The sequence below is a fragment of the Drosophila guanche genome, unplaced genomic scaffold (assembly GCF_900245975.1).
Source record: "Drosophila guanche unplaced genomic scaffold, DGUA_6, whole genome shotgun sequence".
Classification (NCBI taxonomy): domain Eukaryota; kingdom Metazoa; phylum Arthropoda; class Insecta; order Diptera; family Drosophilidae; genus Drosophila; species Drosophila guanche.
Window position 1 is genome coordinate 1,970,404 of NW_022995753.1, and position 22,272 is coordinate 1,992,675.

Below are 22,272 nucleotides of genomic sequence, written 5' to 3' on the forward strand. Positions count from 1 at the left end.
GCATTGTGCTAAATGCTCCAGCAATTTCGCAGGATTGTATTACCACTGGGCACAGGGGAAAAGATTATTAATATTAAAGCAGTCGCATATAAAGTAATAACTAATCAGAGCAGAAAAAAACGAGCGAGCGAAAAGTTGGCAAAAGGAAAAGGGAGCGCCCAAAAGAGAAAAACGATTTCAATAAATGTCATAAATTCACCCGATAACTTTACAAATAGCAAACTGAAAGTGGCAGCAGGGAAAATGTGTGGGGAAACAGAGGAAATGGCTTCCTTTCATTCCTTACTTTTCTCAGACCACTTTTCCATCCAGCCCGGACCAGACCAGACCAGACCAGGCCAGGCCAGACCACACCACCCTTCCGTCCTTTTTCTCCTGATTATCGTCTGCGCTTTGCTGTCGTCTTGTAATCGCTTTCATTACGAGACCAAAGAAAAAAACTGACCAAAAAGCAAAAGTAATAATACAAAAAATATGAAAAGAAAAAGAGAAGTGAAAATGGAAAACCAACATTGCCATTTCAACAAAGAAAAAGGAAGAGAGCGCTTACCGAATGAACAACAAACAAAAGCTTTCACTTTTTGGCTGCCTTGGGTTGTGTGTTTCTTATTCGATTTTCCTATTTCTTGTTTGTTTTACTTGTAATGATGCATTTAAATGGTTGCCTCATGATGCCCATTGCCTTAGAATATGCGTTTACTTAATACAACTTGTGTGTGCATATGTCCTTACCACTTTACTGCGGTTTAACTTTACGTTTTTTGTTCCCTTTTCTTTTCTTTCCTTTCCGGTTCTGCTCCTCATTTTTTTTTGCGGCTTCTGCTGAAATTTGGGCCACAGCAAAGCCAAAGATGTAAAGTGTAAATACACATGTATAAGCGAGTATATATGTATCATTTATATATGCATATTTTAGTACATCTGCACATTGTTATAGGGCCAGGCTGCCATATGACCTGATTGCGGTTATGCGCGCAAGACTTGGGCAAAATGAAAAGGGAAACAAGACACGATAAAAATTAAGACAAATTACTTTTTGATATCCCCCATTAAATCGTTCAACGTGAGCTTTAAAGAGGGCAGTAATCGTGGGAATATAAACAAGATAAACCATAAAGCAGTCGGGAAATCGATGCAGCCCCAATGTAATAACTGAACAAATGAACCAAAGAATGTTATCTTTGGGTGCAAATCAGACTAAAACCAAACAAATACGCACGGCACAGCGATAGGAGTACATATGCCTAGAGGTGCTGCCAGGTCTGCCAGGCATTCATTATTTAACATTTTGGTTTACATTTACTGAACACACAGCTTACGATCAATTAAAGTAATTACCGAAGCGAGTGCTCCCCAAGGCAAACATGAATAAAATGCGATAGACTGGTGACGGCGACAAAATGGTTGGAAGCTCACAGGAATGTGTGTGGCATGCCTCTGGGCATACAACTGGAGTTTCCGTTCCCGCTGCAAATATGCATGCAAACATTCTGCTTTCATGATTTTATTGCATTTTGAAATTAAAATATTAATTTTTTGTTTGTTTTATCTTTTTTTGTGCATGCTTTTATGTTGCTTGCCTGCTTTGTGCGACGAAAATTGCAATATAAAATGGCAGATTGCATTGTCATCAGAAAAATGTTTAAATTGTGTGAATGTGTTTCATTTTTTTAATATATATTTAGCCGTTGTTTGCCACCTTTTGCTGCGCCCAGTGTTGGGTCGCTGTGGCTGAAATTAGCTAAATAAATTACAACACCAACATAAATCTATAAACACGAAATTCATTACTAAAGGTGGACTGATTGACACCGAGGCTGCTGCTCTGATGACGTTGACGTCAGCATCAGCATCAGCATCAGCATCAGCATCAGCTTCGGCTTTGGCTACGGCGTCAACCTTCGCAGAAAACTAAAAGAATTTGGTTCAAGTGCCAAATGTGAAATATTGACTAGGCAACGGGGCAGAGTCGGCGCGTGTGTGACCATCGCCATAGACCGGCGACACCGACACCGACACCGACGCCTCCTCCATCTGGCTGGCCCTCTTATCCACCCAGAGTCAACCCAATCACACACACACCCGACTAACATGTTGTTCTTGTAAAATAATAATAAACATGGCAAATATTTACTCCTTATAGACGACCACTGGGTATCGCGTGGGCATGTGCGAACTGGGCACTAATACTCAGCATGAAAAGCGAGATGTAAATTTGAATATTCATGCTCTGCATAATTGTTTTATGTTTATTATTATTATCTCTAAGCCATTTTCTGCTGACTCTTTTGTAGGGGTAACAGGGTAGCCATTTGGTCGATTCCCCAGCGACGCTGGTTTCTCTCTGGCTCTTGCTGCTGCTGCTGCTGCTGCCGCTGCTGGCGACAACTACATAAACAGCTGTCATGCAGTCGCTCCTCTGCTGCTCTGCTGCTCCGGCTGGTGCTCTCTCATCTCTAGTAGTATTTATGCTCTCGTGCTCTCTCTTCCCTCTATGGCTGGGCACTGGCTGGCCTCGGCTCGTGGCGTCTGCCTCCTTCTAATAATAAATTGCCAAAGAATTTGTGTGTGTGTGTGTGTGTGTTTGCCGTGGGGGCTGACTGCTGCAGCAGCAAACATGTCTGCCAGCACTACTTCATCGCAGTCTTCTGTCTGGCCTGTGCGTACCTGGTACTCGCACACCCACAGACAATGGGGTATGCTGCACATTTTGTGCCAGTTGAGGAGCACTAAGTGCAGGGTACACTCGGTTCGGGGCGATGCAACTTGCGCCACCGCTCTCCTTGTTTCATATGTTATATGATTTTTATTCTCATTTATTACATGTGCTCGTCGCTGCTCTGCTCAGCTCTGCTCAGCTCTGCTCTCCATCCCGATATCACCTTAAATGTACAATACGAGTGGAGGAGACATTTTCCCTTTCGCTTTCACTTTTCTTGGCATTTCCTCTCCTGTTCTCCTGTGTTGTGCCCGTCTACGAGGCCTTTCATCAGGTTTTGTCGCAATCCCCATTCCCAGCCCCGTCTATCTCTGGCGATAATAAGCTCTAACACGATGCGAATTTCCCAACACGCTGGCCATAAACACACCCACACACACACACACACACACGGGGGCGAAAGTGTGGCAGTGCTGCCAAGGTTAGGCACAGTGTCTGCCAACGCACTGCAGTGTACACGCACACTTGTCGCATCTGTTCCAAGTTTTGTGTCTTTTGTTCTCAATTCATTTTAATTCGATTGACTCTGGCCTTCCTGCAGTGGAATGCCACACGTTCGCAGACCACTCTTTGCACCACTTGATCAGTTTTTATAAGATTTTCCATAAGTTCGTAGAGCAGCCAGTCCACAGCCAGTCCTGAGCCTGTGGCCAATTTTCGAGCTTGGATTTGTCTTTGTTTTTCATCTTACTGGAACGAAGAGCTTACAAGCAAAATGTAACTGAAATTTGCTAGATTTGGATGAAAGTTTGGATGGAAAATCAATTTATCTGAGCCTGCTCCAAACGATTTCTAGATGGGGTTTTGTGGGCAACTCATTTGGATACTCGAGATCCACTTCTTAATATTTTGAATACATTCTGCACCTACTTATTGCGTGGAAAGCAGTCTTGCGAGTCTTGCCATAAGCAGGAAATAAAATATATCAAAATTGTGGTGCACACATTTTGTTGTTGGTGCTTTTTGCCACAACAGAAAATTGCGAATGGAAAATGGGATAAATGAACTGAGCTCCGCAAAACTTTTTCCCTTGAACGTTTTTCAATTGCTCCGAAAACTATTTCACTTGCGCCCAACATTCACTTTGCAAATGGAGGAAAACTTTCGACGGTAACTGTATCTATGCAGGCGGATGTTTGTCTGTGCATGTCCGCCTGTCTGCGCCATTTTCCAGTGCGAGATATTAATTAATAATTGAAATAGCTGGGCTCGTTATAAAGTGCGGCACTTTGGCCCTCAATACCCCCTCGCCAGTCTCCAGGCCACGCTCTCAACTACCCCCTTGGGCATGTGCAGGAGTAACCCGTACTCGAGTACCGAGTACGAGTATGTGCGTGCACTTTCAAGTTTCATTTAAAGTTTATTTGTAATTTGGTGCATAGTTTTTTTTGTTTTGTTGCGAGCGCAATTAAAAATTCAACGCGCAATCTGCAAAATGAACCCAAAACCACCAGCAATGTAAAATAAAGGAAGACTAGCTTCGGGGCCCCATGGCCTTCAGACCCATAAGCCCTCTATTGAAGACGATGGAACGGCGTCTGGGGCTGCGGTCTTCTTCGCTCTTTAGTTACTAATTTATTTTATTGATCCTCATTTCAGCAGCTCAAGGCATTTATGATAATTTTATCTTACTCCTTTGCAGATACCAATTCAAGCTGGAAAATCAACCAAAATTCAATAGAAGGAAATCAAATAAATGAAACATTCGACCAGCAACATGGCGTATGATTAACATACGCATTTATTGTTCGCCGGCATTTCTGTGGTAAGTGTTAATTATGCTTATTAATGAGTGTCGCAAACTAACCACAAAACTCGACAAAAACAGGCGCCCAAGCAACAATAACTTCTGGTCACGATGGCTGATTGTAAATGCGATTTTTAACGCCTCATAAATTTATCGCAAGGGATTTAAATGCAAAAAAATAAAAAAACTAATACAATAAAACTCATTCAAAACGTTTAAAATCGTTCACACGTGCAACACATGCGGAAATTCTACATTTTAGCGCCATGTGCAATAATTTCCATTTTAGAATTAATAAAAAATAAATTAATGCTAAGGAAATTGGTAAGGCCAAAACATCAGCGAGGGAAGAGCACAAATGGCACAAATTGTGTGAACCAAAGTTGGTAATGCACCAAAAGCGCCACTCCTAGGACATCAGGATGCTCTACGAGTAAACTTTTTTTGATTTGATTTGTTGATTGATTGTTTTATCGTTGAGTCTCCGGCCACGCGGCTGTTACTACGGTATTTAGTAGACTCGAATGGGCAAAAAAACATTCGGTCGCCATCGATAAATGGATATCCTTTGCCGCGGTCCTTCCAAGCTCTTTCAATGCAGATATTTTGCTGTTGGATTTGTTTGCTTGTGGAGGCAGGACCAACTGAAATATGATGAAAGTCTGAAGCGACACAAAGCGGTGCTGCCACGTGCTGTGGCGCTTTGCGCTTTGATTTGTGTGGGTGACACAAAAAAAAAGAAGCAAAATGTGTACGTAAAATGCCGCAAGGACAGTTATGGAGAGAGAAACACGCTCAAAATCGACCAGAAAAGTGAGTAAAGGTTAAGATACGAGTGAGAAACCAATGAAGCACATGCGGATATGAGATAATGCCTGGTGCAGCCAATGCCCAATGCACCTGAAGTAGCCGCCACAGCAGAGATTTAACTAAAATTGTATCTGTCAGGAATTTGAAGCAGAGATTAAATAGAGATTTCAAGTTGATACGAAGCGTGTGGCAAGCTTGAACAAACTTGAAACAGATCTAGAAAAGAACACAGCAAAGTGCAGCACCGCATGAGCTACCATTTGGGACCACTTCAGTTCACTTCACTTCCCCTGTTGATTTAGTAACTTTTTGTGATTTCAGATTTGCTCGACCCCAGCGGAATATCGTGGATGCTTATCGAGAAATAAATTCTTTGCCTAGTAAAATATAACTACGGCCTGAGCGGGAGACCCCTCCGCTCTTCGGTGGGTCATAATAAATAGCCTGACATAGTAATGCCACAGACACTAACTCACAACTGTCGCGCTGTTGTTGAGTTGGAGTCCCCGACCGAAAAGTTGACGCCTATAAAAGGGATACGGGATGTGCACCAAAGCGGTGGCCCACTCTGTTGTACCCACTGGTGGCACCCTCGTCGAGAGTGCTGACAAATTTATGAGCTTGTTTTGCTTTTTCGCAATTTTTGTTTGGCTGATTGAAAGTTTTCCGTATTCCACTGTTGGGAGAGTGGGAGTGGGATAGACAGCTTAATCGATTGTGTTCTGTGTCCAAATACATAAATACATTTATGCGAATATTATTAATAGTTTGATTGATTGGCGTAACTAAATCAAGGCACAAAACAGCTTGGAAAAACTTCTGATTTGGAAGATTTGTGCCATGGCCGGTGCTTTCTTTTTTGCAGCTTAATCGATGTCATGAATCGCCTTTTCGACAGTGGTCATAATATTTTCCATGGATTGGAGTGTCTATTAGCTGAGACATTATAGAAGGCTTATCTCTGGCTTAATGCAAGTCGAGAGGAAGGCTGCTTACTCAGAGACTTGTGAAGTTGTACGATGTACGGGATGGGCTCCTCGATCGATCTGGGAAACTATGAGTACTTTTACTTTTATGGCTATGAAAATTTGGTTTATTGCTTTGAAAATATATTGTCTTTGGTATTACTTTACTTTTCATTGATATGTTGCAGGTTGGTTGAATTGTTTTGGTTTGACTTGTGCGAATTTGGAATAAGTATATGCAAATGGCCTAGCCGCAATGGAGGCGCAGTTGATGCTGGATCATTTTCATTTCCATTTCCATTTCATTTCACTTTCATTTGTGAATTCTTAATTGCGCATGGCCAGGCAATTGGTAACCTCGCTGCTTTGACGGCAAGTTTTCAGCTGACGGTCGAACCACTGTCCGAGAGGACAGTTCTGGCGCCTAGATCTCTGCCTGTCGCACACGTAGTAGTGGCGACAATGGCGTATGTCGGCCAGATAAGTTCCATCGACTTTTCCGCGGCAGTCGTGGCGGGAGATCAGCAGCTGAGCAAGAGCCACGTCCCTGGTATTGTCGTTGTTGACGGTGTGGCCGGGTGCCTTAGTTGGGGCTGGTGTTGGGCACGGAGTGGTGATTGTTTCCGTACATGGTGGCCTTGTTGTGGTACATGGTGGCCTTGTTGTGGTACATGGTGGTTGTGTTGTTGTGCATGGAGGCCGTGTTGTTGTGCATGGTGCCCGTGCTGTGGTACATGGTTCCCGTGTTGTGGTACATGGTGGTCGAGTTGTTGTGCACGGTGGCCGCGTTGTTGTGCACGGTGGCCGCGTTGTTGTGTTGTTGCATGGCGGACGTGTTGTAGTTTCTGTATTGCAATATTTCGGTGTTGTTGTTTCAGCGGGTGATGTGGTAGGGGTAGGGGTTGTTGTGGATGACGTTGTCGTAGTGGTTGTCGTCGTTGTTGTCGTTGTAGTTGTTGTCGTTGTAGTTGTTGTTGTGGTTGAAGACGTTGTTTCGCAGGGCCAACCACATCAACAACAGTCAAGTCACCACCAACAGCAACAACCAAGTCATCAACACCAACAACAACACCTGCAACAACAACAGCAGCAGCCAAGTCATCACCAACAGCAACAACCAAGTCTTCAACATCAACAACCGAGTCAGCAGCATCAGCAACAACACCTACAGCAGCAGCAGCAACAACAGCAACATCAACAACTCGTTGTAGTTGTTGTTGTGGTTGAAGACGTTGTTTCGCAGGGTGTTGGTGTAGTTGTTGTCAGTTCAGTGGTGGTTGTCGTTGTTGGTTCAGTAGTTGTGGTTGTTGTTGTGGACGTTGTTGTTGTCGTCGTCGTTTCAGTAGTGGTTGTCGTTGTTGGTTCAGAAGTTGTAGTTGTTGGCTCCGTCGTCGTAGTCGTTGTTGTGGATGTCGTCGTCGTCGTTGTTGTCGTTGTAGTTGTTGTCGTTGTAGTTGTTGTTGTGGTTGAAGACGTTGTTTCGCAGGGTGTTGGTGTAGTTGTTGTCAGTTCAGTGGTGGTTGTCGTTGTTGGTTCAGTAGTTGTGGTTGTTGTTGTGGACGTTGTTGTTGTCGTCGTCGGTTCAGTAGTGGTTGTCGTTGTTGGTTCAGAAGTTGTAGTTGTTGTCGTTGTAGTTGTTGTTGTGGTTGAAGACGTTGTTTCGCAGGGTGTTGGTGTAGTTGTTGTCAGTTCAGTGGTGGTTGTCGTTGTTGGTTCAGTAGTTGTGGTTGTTGTTGTGGACGTTGTTGTTGTCGTCGTCGGTTCAGTAGTGGTTGTCGATGTTGGTTCAGAAGTTGTAGTTGTTGGCTCCGTCGTCGTAGTCGTTGTTGTGGATGTCGTCGTAGTAGTTTCACAAGGAGCTGTTGATGTCGTTGTTGGCTCAGTAGTTGTGGTTGTTGGCTCAGTAGTCGTGGTCGTTGTTGGTTCAGTAGTTGTGGTCGTTGTTGTGGATGTCGTCGTAGTAGTTGTTGTAGTAGTTGTGGTTGTTGTTGTGGACGTTGTTGTTGTCGTTGTCGGTTCAGTAGTGGTTGTCGTTGTTGGTTCAGAAGTTGTAGTTGTTGGCTCAGTCGTCGTAGTCGTTGTTGTGGATGTCGTCGTAGTAGTTTCACAAGGAGCTGTTGATGTCGTTGTCGGCTCAATAGTTGTGGTTGTTGGCTCAGTAGTCGTGGTCGTTGTTGTCGTTGCAGTTGTTGTTGTGGTTGAAGACGTTGTTTCACAGGGTGCTGGAGTTGTTGTTGTCGTTGTCGGTTCAGTTGTGGTTGTCGTTGTCGGTTCAGTACTTGTGGTTGTTGGCTCAGTAGTCGTGGTCGTTGTTGTCGTTGTAGTTGTTGTCGTTGTCGGTTCAGTAGTGGTTGTCGTTGTTGGTTCAGAAGTTGTAGTTGTTGGCTCAGTCGTCGTAGTCGTTGTTGTGGATGTCGTCGTAGTAGTTTCACAAGGAGCTGTTGATGTCGTTGTCGGCTCAATAGTTGTGGTTGTTGGCTCAGTAGTCGTGGTCGTTGTTGTGGTTGTAGTCGTTGTTGTGGTTGAAGTCGTTGTTGCACGGGGAGCTGTTGTTGTGGTGGTAGCTGTGGGTGGAGTGGTGGTTGTCGCGGTGGGTGGAGAAGGTGTGGCGGTCTGTTCAGTTGACGTGGTAGATGTAGTTGTTGATGTCGTAGTGGTTGTGGTTGTAGATGAAGTTGANTTGTGGTTGAAGACGTTGTTTCACAGGGTGCTGGTGTTGTTGTTGTCGTTGTCGGTTCAGTGGTGGTTGTCGTTGTCGGTTCAGTAGTTGTGGTTGTTGGCTCAGTAGTCGTGGTCGTTGTTGTCGTTGTAGTTGTTGTCGTTGTAGTTGTTGTTGTGGTTGAAGACGTTGTTTCACAGGGTGCTGGTGTTGTTGTTGTCGTTGTCGGTTCAGTGGTGGTTGTCGTTGTCGGTTCAGTAGTTGTGGTTGTTGGCTCAGTAGTCGTGGTCGTTGTTGTCGTTGTAGTTGTTGTTGTGGTTGAAGACGTTGTTTCACAGGGTGCTGGTGTTGTTGTTGTCGTTGTCGGTTCAGTGGTGGTTGTCGTTGTCGGTTCAGTAGTTGTGGTTGTTGGCTCAGTAGTCGTGGTCGTTGTTGTCGTTGTAGTTGTTGTTGTGGTTGAAGACGTTGTTTCACAGGGTGCTGGTGTTGTTGTTGTCGTTGTCGGTTCAGTGGTGGTTGTCGTTGTCGGTTCAGTAGTTGTGGTTGTTGGCTCAGTAGTCGTGGTCGTTGTTGTCGTTGTAGTTGTTGTTGTGGTTGAAGACGTTGTTTCACAGGGTGCTGGTGTTGTTGTTGTCGTTGTCGGTTCAGTGGTGGTTGTCGTTGTCGGTTCAGTAGTTGTGGTTGTTGGCTCAGTAGTCGTGGTCGTTGTTGTCGTTGTAGTTGTTGTCGTTGTCGGTTCAGTAGTGGTTGTCGTTGTTGGTTCAGAAGTTGTAGTTGTTGGCTCAGTCGTCGTAGTCGTTGTTGTGGATGTCGTCGTAGTAGTTTCACAAGGAGCTGTTGATGTCGTTGTCGGCTCAATAGTTGTGGTTGTTGGCTCAGTAGTCGTGGTCGTTGTTGTCGTTGTAGTTGTTGTTGTGGTTGAAGACGTTGTTTCACAGGGTGCTGGTGTTGTTGTTGTCGTTGTCGGTTCAGTGGTGGTTGTCGTTGTCGGTTCAGTAGTTGTGGTTGTTGGCTCAGTAGTCGTGGTCGTTGTTGTCGTTGTAGTAGTTGTGGTTGTTGTTGTTGTTGTGGTTGAAGACGTTGTTTCACAGGGTTCTGTTGTGTTTGTTGTTGTCGTTGTCGGTTCAGTGGTGGTTGTCGTTGTCGGTTCAGAAGTTGTCGTTGTTGGCTCAGTCGTCGTAGTCGTTGTTGTTGGAGTAGTTGTGGTTGTTGTTGTTGTTGTGGTTGAAGACGTTGTTTCACAGGGTTCTGTTGTTGTTGTTGTTGTTGTTGTTGTCGTTGTCGGTTCAGTGGTGGTTGTCGTTGTCGGTTCAGAAGTTGTGGTTGTTGGCTCAGTAGTCGTTGTAGTTGTTGTGGATGTCGTCGTAGTAGTTGTGGTTGTTGTTGTGGACGTTGTTGTTGTCGTGGTCGGTTCAGTAGTGGTTGTCGTTGTTGGTTCAGAAGTTGTGGTGGTTGTCTCAGTCGTCGTAGTCGTTGTTGTGGATGTTGTCGTAGTTGTTGTTGTTGTAGTTGTTGATTCTGTAGTTGTGGTCGTGTCGCAGTCACAGTCAGGTATTAATGGTGTTGTCGATATCGATTCAGTGGTTGGGGTTGTTGTTGATTCGGTAGTTGTTGTTGTAGGTTCACAGGGTGTCGATGTGGTAGTTGTGTCACAGGGTATGGTTGTTGTCGTTGTTGATTCAGTAGTTGTGGTTGTTGTTGTAGTGGTGGTTGTTGTTGGGGTTGTTGTCGTTGTTGTGGATGTCGTGGTAGTCGTTGTTGTGGTTGTTGATTCAGTGGGTGTTGTTGTTGTGGTTGATCGTGCACAGGGGGGTGTTTCCTTGGTAGTAGTGCAAGGCGTGTCCGTTGTCGTAGTTGTAGTTTGGGTGGTTGTTGTTGTCGTACGGTCACAGGGTGGTCTCGTCGTGGTCCCACATGGCTCGGGCCTGGGCTCGTCCTTTGGAGGATGAGCACCCACCGACTCCGCGCTGACACACAACGCAATCAAACATCCAATCAGCAGCAAGTTGACTGAAAGAGTATGAAAGAGTAACACCGTAAAAGTCGATTATCGGAGGCGGCTTCCGGGAGCTACTCACAAACTCTCATTTTAGAACTTTTTCCGTATTAGTTATTCCTTTACTGAAGTTTCTACTTCTCCGCTGAGAGATATTGGGGGAACTGCACTGGTACCGCCATCTGGCCGGATCTTATATACAAGTTTCCTCCGGCCGTGATCTTATCAATGACCGGAGGCACTTGAACGGTGTCAAGTGGTACATGGCGTATGGTCCACGATCTATAGTTTTCCATCAACAAATTACCCGAAATACTCGTCCCAAACCTAATTCATATGGGTTAGGGTTCGTGGGACAAAAAAACAGCAGCGAAAGATAAATAACATTCGAAGTGAATTGTTTTCCGCACCCGTAGATAACGGTCGCTGACTGCTATGTCATTCCCCGTGTGGAAAACATCTTGTCCGCACTCCAAAAATATCTCGAAATGGTCTGGGCATCGATTTTCTCCCTTCCGAACTTTGTATTTTTTCTGCTGCATTTGAGCTTTGTCGGCCAGGCCCTGATGGTATTGATATTTAGCCTGGGTCATTTGGCATGCCGTACGCAGCCTGTAAAATAGTTGAAATTGTCTGTTAACTGATTTCGCAATCCGCCCAATATCGCACTGCCGAACCCAACCAATGGCCAATGGAAGTGCAAACAAGAGATTTCGGTTTATGGCCTCGCCCGGAAGTGTTAGGCCAATGGCCAAGTGGCCAAAAACTGGACGGGCTGGAGTGGACAAGTGTCGGCCATTTGGCAGACGATAAAAATGGCAAAGCGCCTAAGGGGGCATGTCTGTGTGTGCGTATGCGTGTGTGTGTGATTTGTGCATGAGAATGTATGTATAATTTTGCAGGGAGTGTGGGAGACTCCCCCCTCCCTGACACTCCTACAATCATCGGGCAGGAAAAGTAAAAAGGCAGCCAGCCGCCAGAAAAGTCCCGTGTATCTGTGGGATTGTCACGGACAGGGGAGTCCTTGTTGGACAGTTGGCAAAACTTTTGTAATTAAATATGGTTGTTGCAGCCAAGATTTATGAGCGAATTTTATACCCGTTACCTAGTACAACCAGCCCAGACATGGGCGACTAGCAACGACTGCACAAGTATCTCGTTATTATTCTATTAAAATTATGGTAGCAAATGTTAATTAATGATAATTAAATATATTAGAACCAAGTGGTAACATCAAATTTGGATTTAGTATGTGTTCCCGTATAGGGAACTCCCCTTTACTTCATATGTCACATGCAGGGTATTGCCATCATCAAGAGTGTCAGGCACAAAGGCAAATAAAGTTGCCAACGACAAAAATCTGATCGTAAATAATTATTTATTAAAAGCGTAAACCATTCACAAGCGTCGCAAATAAGCAAAATAAATTGTTGTCACGTTTCAAAATGTTTCAAAACATCCATTTATGGACACATTCTTGGCATCATGCGGGAGGCGTGTCTCCCGCGTTTCCGCCAGGAAAGTTGGCTAGGAATTTAAATGCGTTGTGTGCGAATGGAGTTTGCCAGAGGGTCCTTTAAGCAAGAGCTTCTGAAATGAGTTTTCAAACAATGTTCGATGCCTGCTCGTATGAGTGATATGCCAAATGTGTGTACGCGTATCTCTGAATGTAACGCAACTCTGTTCGATGGTGTTAAACACGTTTGATACTCGTACTCGAGCATTTGGTTTTGCTTAATTCGAGGCGGTTCAATGGGTTCTGCTTCATTCACTTAGACCCCCCACACCCACACCGGCATTCGCACGCATATACGACTTTGCCATTTGCCATTTGCCATTTGCCATTTGAAATTACTCATACGCATCATGTGATGTGAATATTAAAAAGGGAGAAAACTTTATGATAAATTCACCTCTCTATCTCCTGTTCGCAATGTGGTATGAATACAATCTCAGATTATGAATGAACTTTATGCGCTTGGATTAGATGGTGAGCGATATGCACAGAATAGTTGAGGCAACAAGCTCAGATTGTGAATGAATCACTTTCGCCACAAGAAGTTGAGCAAGCCACACCGAAGACCGATAAAGTTTGCCGCCAAATGGTGTTGAATACTTTAAGGAGTTTCCCCCTATACTCCGTCTGAAGATCATTTGTGGTTGTGTGGGAGTTAAAGCTTTCGGCTGGCCATGGGACTGGAACTGGAACTGGGACTGGCTCTGGGACTGGCTCTGGGACGGGCCTAAGAGTATGCTTTAGCTTTAGCTACTGTGTGGCACTTTAATGGCTGGAGAGTCTCTTTGTAAATTGTGGACCCAAAATTGAATCAACAATGGTTGAAAACCCATTTCGAGCCACTCAGGCTCGAGCAGGAGAGCAGCAAATGCTTTACCTCAATTATGGTAACTCCTTCAGCCTCGGAGCGAAGTTTACCTTTTGTTCGGACCTTGTTTTTCTGGACTCTTTCACTTATCTTCCGGCCATCGAAATGAATTAGTCCAACAACATAAATTAAGCACTTAAACGATGTAAACTTTTTCCCTTCTGGCTAGCTCTTTGGGGGCTTTCGGACTCCATAAATGATGACCCCCGGAGCCGGCTTGGGGCTACAAAAGACAAACAGAGACACGGCTCAATGGGAAAGCCCTTTCCGCTTTCATGTACGCTCTTTTTCCCTGCACTCAACACAGAGACAGAGATGAAGAATAGGAAATTAAATTAAACACACTCACACACACACACTTGTCACAGGCATCTGTTTGTGTTTATGTAGGCAAGGATTGGATTTAAGGATTGTTTGTCCAAGGACATTGTATCAACAATATTCGCTAGCAGTGTGTGGCAGCGTGTCTGTGCTACGAGGCATTGTAAAACTCATTAGTGAAGTGACCGGAAATCTTATGAAATCTGCAACAAATAAAAAAAAAGAGAAGAGCAAAGGGAGAACAGGAAAAGCAGAGAAGAAAAACACTACAAGCTAAAAAGCTTGGCACATCCTGGCGGCTGGATGGCTCGTGTGATGGGTGGGCAGGGGTGGAACCTGTGACAGGCTGTAGCAGTCATGCATGTACTTCAATTTTTCACCAGAAATGAGTGCACATTTGACAAAAAGCACACACACACACACACACTCTCGCACCTTCGGTGCCGGGGCGAGTGGAGCCGGAGGAGCCGCAGGAGCCGTAGGATCCCCGTAGCCAGCCAAATCCCTGCAGGACATATGTCCCTGGCTCTCTCTTACATTCTTTTTTGTTTTGCTATCAGCTTCTGCCGCCCATGCCAGTGCCAGTGGCAGGTCCGTGCCGGGGCCCCTTCACTTCAGGCACACCAATATATGAAAACTTTGCACAAATATATTTTTCGGTGTGCGTGACTGCGTAGCAGCGTGTGTCTGCTGTGTGTGTGCATAAGGATCTGTGTGCTTACATCTATGGCTGTGTGCTGTCTATGGCTGCCTAATTCAAGCTCATATTTCATAGCACAGCAACAAAGTAAAATCACTGCATCGGAGGGAGCTACACACAATTTTTGTGCCACGACAACAAAATAAACCGACAACCTACAAACAAAAAAAGTTCGGATACAAAGAATCAGTAAAAAACATCTGTAAACAAGACACACCTGGACAGGGAACAAACTGTGAAAAAACTACGTGAGTCCCAGGCATTAAGGGGATGCCAAGACTTACTCACCCGAAGAAGTTGTACGCCTTAGGGGGATCCCCATAATGAATATATTGTCTCGCCAAATGGTGAAATCATTTGAGTCGAGTGTCGCAAAGCCAATAAATAAGAAAAGTAAAAAAAGAAAACAAATCAACATTAATATTGTACACTAATTATTATGACATTCTCGATCAGCATCAATATGAGGCGTTGCTTTCAGAGCAGATTCTACACTTTGGAATTTCACAACTCAACTTTTGATGACATTGCTGGAGGCAGAACCAATGGAGATCCTGAGGGTGTCATCGTCAATTATTTTTAAGAAAAGAATCAGCCTGTAGCCGGCAGCCAAACCATCCGTTTAAGTTTTAAATAAAGGTACAAAAAATAATAACATGCATAAATGTATTTTGGAAACGAGAGGGGACGTGTGAGACGCTTCTTACGCGTCACAACTTTTATACCCGGCACTCAGTACTTCATCTGTTTACATTTTACATTTACATTTTACATTCTTCATTTGTCATCTACATCTGCAACACTTTTCACGCCAAGACGCTCCTTTAGCTCGCCTAGAGACACACACTACAGAGTCACGGCAGAGGCAGAGGCCGCACAATGCAGAAGCAGAGTGTGAATGAGAGAATGGAAATTAATCTCTTCATTGTGGCTATAATAATGATCCAATCGGATCCCAATTTGGTGATCTGATAGATATGGTCATTCCCTACGGAATGGCGTTTTTTCTTGTATTTTTTCTTCAAAATTGTAGATTTGCGAGGTTTTCGATCTTTTGCGGGGGCGGAAAGGGGCGGGGCTCAGCTTTGAAATACACTTGTAACAGTGTGAGCATACAGGAGTCTGGATGCAAAATTTGGTGGCTCCAGCTTTTACGGTCTCTGAGATCCAGGCGCTCAACAAGACGGACGGACGGACGGACGGACAGACTCGGCTATTGATGCTGATCAAGAATATATATACTTTATGGGGTCGAAAACGTTTCCTTCTGTGTGTGTTACATGCATTTACTTTGTGCACAAATACAACATACCCTATTAACTCTTCGAGTACCGGGTATAAAAAGTAGAGCTCTCAAAATGTAATAAAAAAAAAAATAAAATAAAACAGGCCGCAAGCTTATGGCAGTGTACATACAAAAAATGTTCTGCATGTACATATTTAGACCCATTTTATGGATAATATTTGAGGGGAAAACAATGGGGATTAGCAAAAATGTTTGCTCAGTTTAAAATTAATTTTTCCGTTGAGTAAATTTGTGGCAATTGATTGAAAAGGTCATAAATATTTTATACAACTTAGAACATTTCTTTAATTACTGTTCAAAGTATCCTGGACATTTAGTACAAGATTTCAATGGCAGAAACAAAGAGTCGATAGCAGAAACACAAGCATTCTGATGTAATCTGTAGTATTTCCAAATATTTACTTTACTTTTGGTACTAACATTCATTATTATTTCCAAGCAGTTCTTTCGAAGTCTCCTTTAAAAATTGCCATAAAAACAGAACTCCAGAAAAACATAAAGAAATTATTGTTTTTATTTTTATTTTTTTTGTAATATGTACATATGTACATATTTATGTACTTATGTATGTAATATTGTGTATAAACTCGAGCACACTTTTGTATGGAAAAAGTTTGAAGAACTTTTCCTTCTCCACCGCCGCTCATCGAAAAGGCCACTGTCCCCCACCCCTCACCACTCACCACCCACATCCACATCCAGCCTTGCAAATTGTTGAATAATTGCAGTTGTTCCTGTACTTTGGATCTGGTAGTTGCTGTTGCCTTTGTTGCTGTTGTCGTGTGGCAGCTTTACCATTTTCCACGTCGGCATTGCGTTGTTCTCGCATGCAAATTCCAAAAGTTTTTACTTTTATTTTGTGTTTGCTTTTTATTTATGTTCACCATTATGCACGGTACTCGCGGCGTAAAAGGGTGTACCCTATTCGTATGGATATACATACTCTTGTGTATCGGACACAGGGCACACGAAACACTATGTAAAACAGCCTGCACTTGCAGTCCAAACATGCCCAAATGGTTGTGGTCAATGTGCATAGGTACATACATTTTATTTTGTATTAAGTACATTGTTGTTTTGTCTTATTGCGATATGTACAAACGACGTATTCATTCCCGAATGCAGCTCTCCCCAAAGAGGTGACCGACCGCATCCTTCGAATGGCATTTTCATTTTGGGCAGAGGGCGAAGGTTCCCTGGCATCTTTGGGATTGCTTTCCCATCGGGCACAGGAAATTTCTTGTTCATTTTTAATGTTGTATGAGTGTTGTGCTTGTGTATGCATGTGTGTTTGTGTGTATGTATGTCCATTTTTTATTTGGTATATCGATATGCGATACTATCGCCTGGGTTGTAAAGAATATCACTAGATTGGTACGATAATATTCATATATATTTTTTCCACTGCATCTGCGTTGAGTTCTCAAAATAATTGGATGCCACAAGTCGTCCTGATGAGCAAAACTGTGCAAAGAAGTCGGAGACGCTGATCAAGAATATAATGAATATAATGAAATTGTTTATTTAATTGAATGATTTATTGCCTTGGAACCTAATTATCTCCTGCGCGAACGGATTTTGTTAGGTCGATCTCTGGGCACAGCACCAAATATAGCACAAATTATTTTTTTTCACTACAAATTTGCACCACGAAAGTGGAATTAGATATTTTCTTTTAAATGAAGTCCGTTGGGATATATTGGATTTCGATCTATAACACATTGAGTGGTAACAGAAAACTATCGACTGACCGCATATATCGGTATACAAAGTGCTTTATGTATGTGTTGGATAACGAAGGAATATTACCCACGCTGCCTTTTAAGACCATTTGGACTGAAACTTAATTTGCAAATTAAAAACTGAAAAAGATGTCGACTGATTTTATAAATCGTATGAAGGAAGAACTGAAACAGTTCGAACTAAATCCGATCCCGGGATTTGTCGCCAGTCCGTCCAAGAACAAGGATGGAACCTTAAACTGGAAGATATGGGAATGCGTCGTGCCGGGCCTGAAGTCTACATTGTGGGAGCAAGGGCGCTATCACGTTTGCCTGTACTACAGCGATCGGTATCCACTCTCGCTGCCGCTTGTGCGCTTCAAGTCGTGCACCTTCCATCCGAATATTGGTTCCTTGCTCTTCCTAAAATTGCCCACTGGGATGCTGGACCCGACGTTCTTGAGTGCGAATCTGGACGTCAGCATGATAATGCTCGCTATCCAGCATGTTCTGGCATATCCGGACTTGGATCTGAATTCGCGGCTGAACCCTCTGGCCTTTCATATCTTCATAGTCAATCGGCAGGTCTACGATACTGTCATCAGCGGCCAGGCCAAAATCTACGCTGAGAAAGCGATCTCTCAGCCAACCCCAACCAAAAACAAAAAGAACAACTAAAACTCCTTTGTACAAACGAAACCACACAAAAATATGAAATGTACAAATTAGTGTAAATAAATTCGAGAAGCTGTTTATTTGTCTCTTTGTTTCGTTGCCTCAACTGAGTGTTGCAGCATGGCACACACACACACACACATAGGTGCTGCCACAGATGTGAGCGAGAGGGATAAACAAATGTATCCATGTACATGTGAAACTCCGTTTATTGAACACTGTGATTTTGCTTAAATTTATTTTACTTGTGTGTTCGTTGTAACTTATTGCTTGAAATGGAGTTGCAACAAATAGAGGCCGCAGCAGACCAAAGCGCTTGAGTGAAGTGGCTGAAAATGGTGAAAGTTGAACAATTAAACCTTTGGGCCAAACAGCACTGAACTGGACGAGTCTGGCGGTGGCTGCAGCCTTCTGCTGCACATTCCCACATACATATGTACACGTGTACATGTGTGTGTGCATCCACACGTGTATCCGTAAGCCCATGGACAGGCCAAGTTTTAGTTGAGTGGAAAAACCGAAAACAAATTTGGACTCCATTGAATTTTTATCTCTTGCCTTCTTCTTTATCCGAACTTTCTTCCTCCCCTCCACTCCACTCTCGCTCTCTTCCAATTTGTTGTTGTATTTTGCCCAAATTGAATTGTTAAGCGTGTGGGCGTGTACGCTCTTTCGTCTCTTTCTTTCATTTTTTTTTTTTTTCACTCTGCGCTTTACAGATAATATTATTCGAAAAAAGTTTTTGAGCGTGACTAAGCGCTGAAAATGTTTTGCTGAGCACTTCATTCGCCTTGTCTCTCTCTCTGTCTCTCTGTCTCTGTCATTTTTTTGTTCGACTAGTTTGAAGAGCTGTTTAAAGTCGGTTGGTTGTACAGCGAACTTGTTTATGTATGTATTCTGGTGGAATGTGTGCGTGTGTAGGGGGGGTGGCCAACTTCATGTCTGATGTATTTATGTATAAGCTGTTTATAGGAAGTTATTGCAGACCTGCAAGGCCAGATGTTCCTGCAACTACGCACTTAAGACTGAAACCTTTACTTGTCTTTGTTGGCTCGTAAATTCTGTAGAACTCCTAAATGAAAAACTATAAAAAAGACAAGAGAAACTTAAGCAACTTCCAGCCTATTTTTGATCAAGGTAACTTTTGCCTCCTGCTTTACATGTCAGCCTCCTGTGCTAATTGATTTGAATGCATTTTTAATTATAAAACTTGTTTGTATTTTAGCTTGAAGTGGGGAAATTCCTTGAGCTTAAAGAATCTGAAAATCCCCGAGTTATTCATCAGGTTCATTTAATTAAAGTTCCTTAATGGGGGATTTGGGGCAAAAGCTAATGAAAACTACACACAGAGGACGACCAGGAGAGCCAGTTTCATGGCCCTGCAACGGGTATTACGATATGCAGGAAGCTCTTGCGACACTTTTCCATTGTTTGTAGTACTTATGTTTTTATTGCATCATTTCTTTATGCTATATCAAATATAAATCATAAATATAGCATGGTACATTGGCTTTAGGGTAGGGTACGTAGGTCTTTGGCGTGCATTTAATTTTTCGTTTCTTGGATAGTTGCTGAAATCGAGACAACAGCTTCATGTGAAGCGGGGCAACAACTACACACTGGCAGCAACAGCAACAGCAACAGCAACAGCAACAGCAACAAATGGAAGACCTAGAAGAGCAACAAGGACAATGACATTAAAATATATGGCACAAGGCCCAGGGCCAGGTCGGTGCAAGTAGAAGCTAAATAGATTGTCCTACCAACCCAGACACATGGAGACTCCAGACATGGAGACCTGGAGCAGGTACAGATGTAGGAGGGAGCAAAAGAAGGAGTGAGAAAGATGAGCTGACTGTGGGTTTGCTGCTGATGAGCAGACAATGGGCCAAAAATGCTGAATATGCCTCACAGGTCATCTGGTGACCCCCATCACATCACACGCTCCTCTGCTCTGCTTTCGCCTCTCCTTATTTCAGTTCATCAACCCACTTAAGAGCAGGATAGACGAGCGAGAAGAGGAGCCGTGAACATTGATGTATATCCTCACTCAGGGCTAATTGAATGGAAAGGGCTGGGCTGCTCTATCGCCATCCTGCTGCACCATTCTCTGTGGCAGGGAGGCACATTTCCCTTTTGTCCACTGTTTATTTTGCCTGCCCACCCGGATTTGGTCCACAAAAACCAATTTAGTTGGCACCTGGAAAATTTGATTAGCTAACATCCCATATACATATGTATATGTAGCTGCTGTCCGTGGGCTTTGGATAATAATGCCGTAAATGTTGCATGCCATGCCGTTCGCCATATGCATTTATGCATTTATAATTGCGCAGACAAACGGTTTATCAACCGCCAAATACCCACAGACCCTGCCCCACCACCCACCACCCAGCACCACACATTTCGATATACAGATGTAAATATTTGAAAAATTCATTGAAATTTTTTCAGGCGGCATGTCTGCACAGAGTGTGTGGCATTATAATTTGTGTGTGGCTTTTCATTTTTAATGCCAACCGAGCGAACATTGAAATTGTTTTCGGACAACCAAAATGTGTGTGTTTGTGGGTTGTGAGGTTGGACCAATGCCTGATCCCTTTTGGACCTAAAACCATCTTTAGCCTAAGACTAATCTTAACATTAATTATAAATTAAGGTCGTGTCATTTCCAAGTGCAATAACACTGTGTTCACACCTTTGTTTGTGTCACACCTTCCAACACAGTTGTCAACACTGAACATTGGCAAGCAGAAAGGAGAGGCACCCACCTGGGTGCCGGGGTGGTCTGCGCTACCTGCTCTGCATCCGCACACCATCGATCAGTGCAAGCAACCGACCGCAGCGCGAGTCATTTGTGGGCTGTGCCTCATTTGTTTTGTGGTTTAGTTAATCATCTAGCTTGTGACTCGGGTTCGTAAATGGTGATTATTCCAGCGTGTGCCGCGGACACTTGTCAGCTCCGAGGTGTTCAATGAAACAGAAAAACCTAGTGATACAGCAGAGTGAATTTAAATATTGTTTGTGCATGGCAAATTCCACTAAATACAGACCAGAACAAACGCTCTCCATTGTGTGATCCTTCTGCGAGAAAAAGGAGTAAATAAATCGTTAATATTGGCAATTATGTTCACCTAGTGGTTGGGTTGGGTTGGGTTGGTTTTATTTCAAATCTTCCATCTGCGCTTTAATCAGCAAATGATTGCGTCCCATTTGGTATTCCAATTTGGGTGCCGTCTCACACCAAAGTGAAGAGAAGAAAGAATGTCTGCTGTGCCATTAAATGTAATAGTCATATTTGAATGGGGTTTTCAATCTTTCGCGCATCTCTCTCGCTTTGTGTTTCTCCAAATCAGATTATGCGAACAAACCGCATGCCATCCGCGAATTACATTCGAGGGACATAAAATGAAACATTATTCTTCCTGGCAGAGAGAGAGAGAGAGAGAGAGAGCGCTGCTGTTGGCCGTTTATAAGTCACAGAACAGACCAGTCCAGCGACAACCCTTCACATGGATGTCCAGCAGAAAAAACCCGCTGCCATTTGTCGAATAAGGTTGGGGAGCTCAGTGGGCCTGCTGCTGGAGTGGGTGAGGCTATAAAATACGCGAGCTTTTATTTATAACGACATTAGAAATTAATCTTGCATTATGTGTGCGCGGGTGGAGTTGTGCGCTGGTTCTTCGCTCCGCAACGCCCCCGGCTTATCCTTTTCATGAAGTTTGTCGTACAGGCGCTAACACATACTCGTATTTATTCACCGTTTCATCTTCCATATGCGCACAGGCGACCAAAGTGTCCTTTGTGAAATGGAAAATTGCTGAAAAGAAATGTACATTCGTGGAGCTCAATGCAGTGAGCGCATGGGGAACTTTTACCTGTCGATGTTCGAGACATTTGCTTGTTCCGCAAATCTCTTTTGAAACTTTTGTCGGGTGTGTGCGCTTGCTTGCTGCCTGCCTGCTACCCAGTGTACCGTTTGTCAGACATGCTGTCGGGCATTGTCGCTTCATCTCCATCTTCCAGGTATGTAGATGCTCGCCCCCCGCCCCGGCTGCGTGTCGTACGGCTCCTGGTCCCGGGGTTCTTCATGAAAAATTACAACTCTCAGCATCAGGCATAACGTGCGATAAATTCCAAGAGGCCAGTCCCCTTCCCCTCCTCGTCCACTTCATCAGTATGTACATACATATGTATCCCTGTGTTCAGATGAATTTTGGAAACTGCTGTGCGTGTAGGATAATTCATTGCTTATTATCTTCTTTTTTT

The 22,272-nt window shown here is 43.8% G+C and overlaps 2 protein-coding genes and 2 long non-coding RNA genes across 7 annotated transcripts in view; 2 read left to right on the forward strand and 2 right to left on the reverse strand.

The window, feature by feature from the left end:
• The window catches only part of LOC117588359, a 74,884-nt gene that overhangs the window by 2,521 nt on the left and 50,091 nt on the right, over positions 1-22,272 (forward strand). For all 3 annotated transcript variants that reach the window (XM_034279574.1, XM_034279572.1, XM_034279573.1), the window contains exon 2: positions 4,362-4,484. In XM_034279574.1, the coding sequence (XP_034135465.1) occupies positions 4,444-4,484 (41 nt within the window). In that variant the 5' untranslated portion in view covers positions 4,362-4,443. The remainder of the gene's footprint in view (positions 1-4,361; positions 4,485-22,272) is intronic.
• Positions 6,341-7,225, reverse strand: LOC117588434 (integumentary mucin C.1; the record flags this gene model as incomplete). The annotated part of the gene is made up of 1 exon (XM_034279715.1): positions 6,341-7,225. A coding segment is annotated over one exon (657 nt), but the record flags the coding sequence as incomplete, so codon positions are not given.
• Positions 7,778-8,756, forward strand: LOC117588365. Of its 2 annotated transcripts, XR_004574131.1 has the most exons (5): positions 7,778-7,821; positions 8,035-8,163; positions 8,206-8,256; positions 8,428-8,580; positions 8,641-8,756. It is a non-coding gene; the product is annotated as an uncharacterized LOC117588365 (long non-coding RNA). The 2 variants fall into 2 exon arrangements; XR_004574132.1 differs by lacking the exon at positions 8,641-8,756 and having other exon boundaries at positions 8,035-8,256; positions 8,317-8,437.
• Positions 20,539-22,210, reverse strand: LOC117588366. Its single transcript, XR_004574133.1, has 3 exons — positions 21,882-22,210; positions 21,057-21,823; positions 20,539-20,992 (listed from the first exon to the last, which is right to left on the reverse strand). It is a non-coding gene; the product is annotated as an uncharacterized LOC117588366 (long non-coding RNA).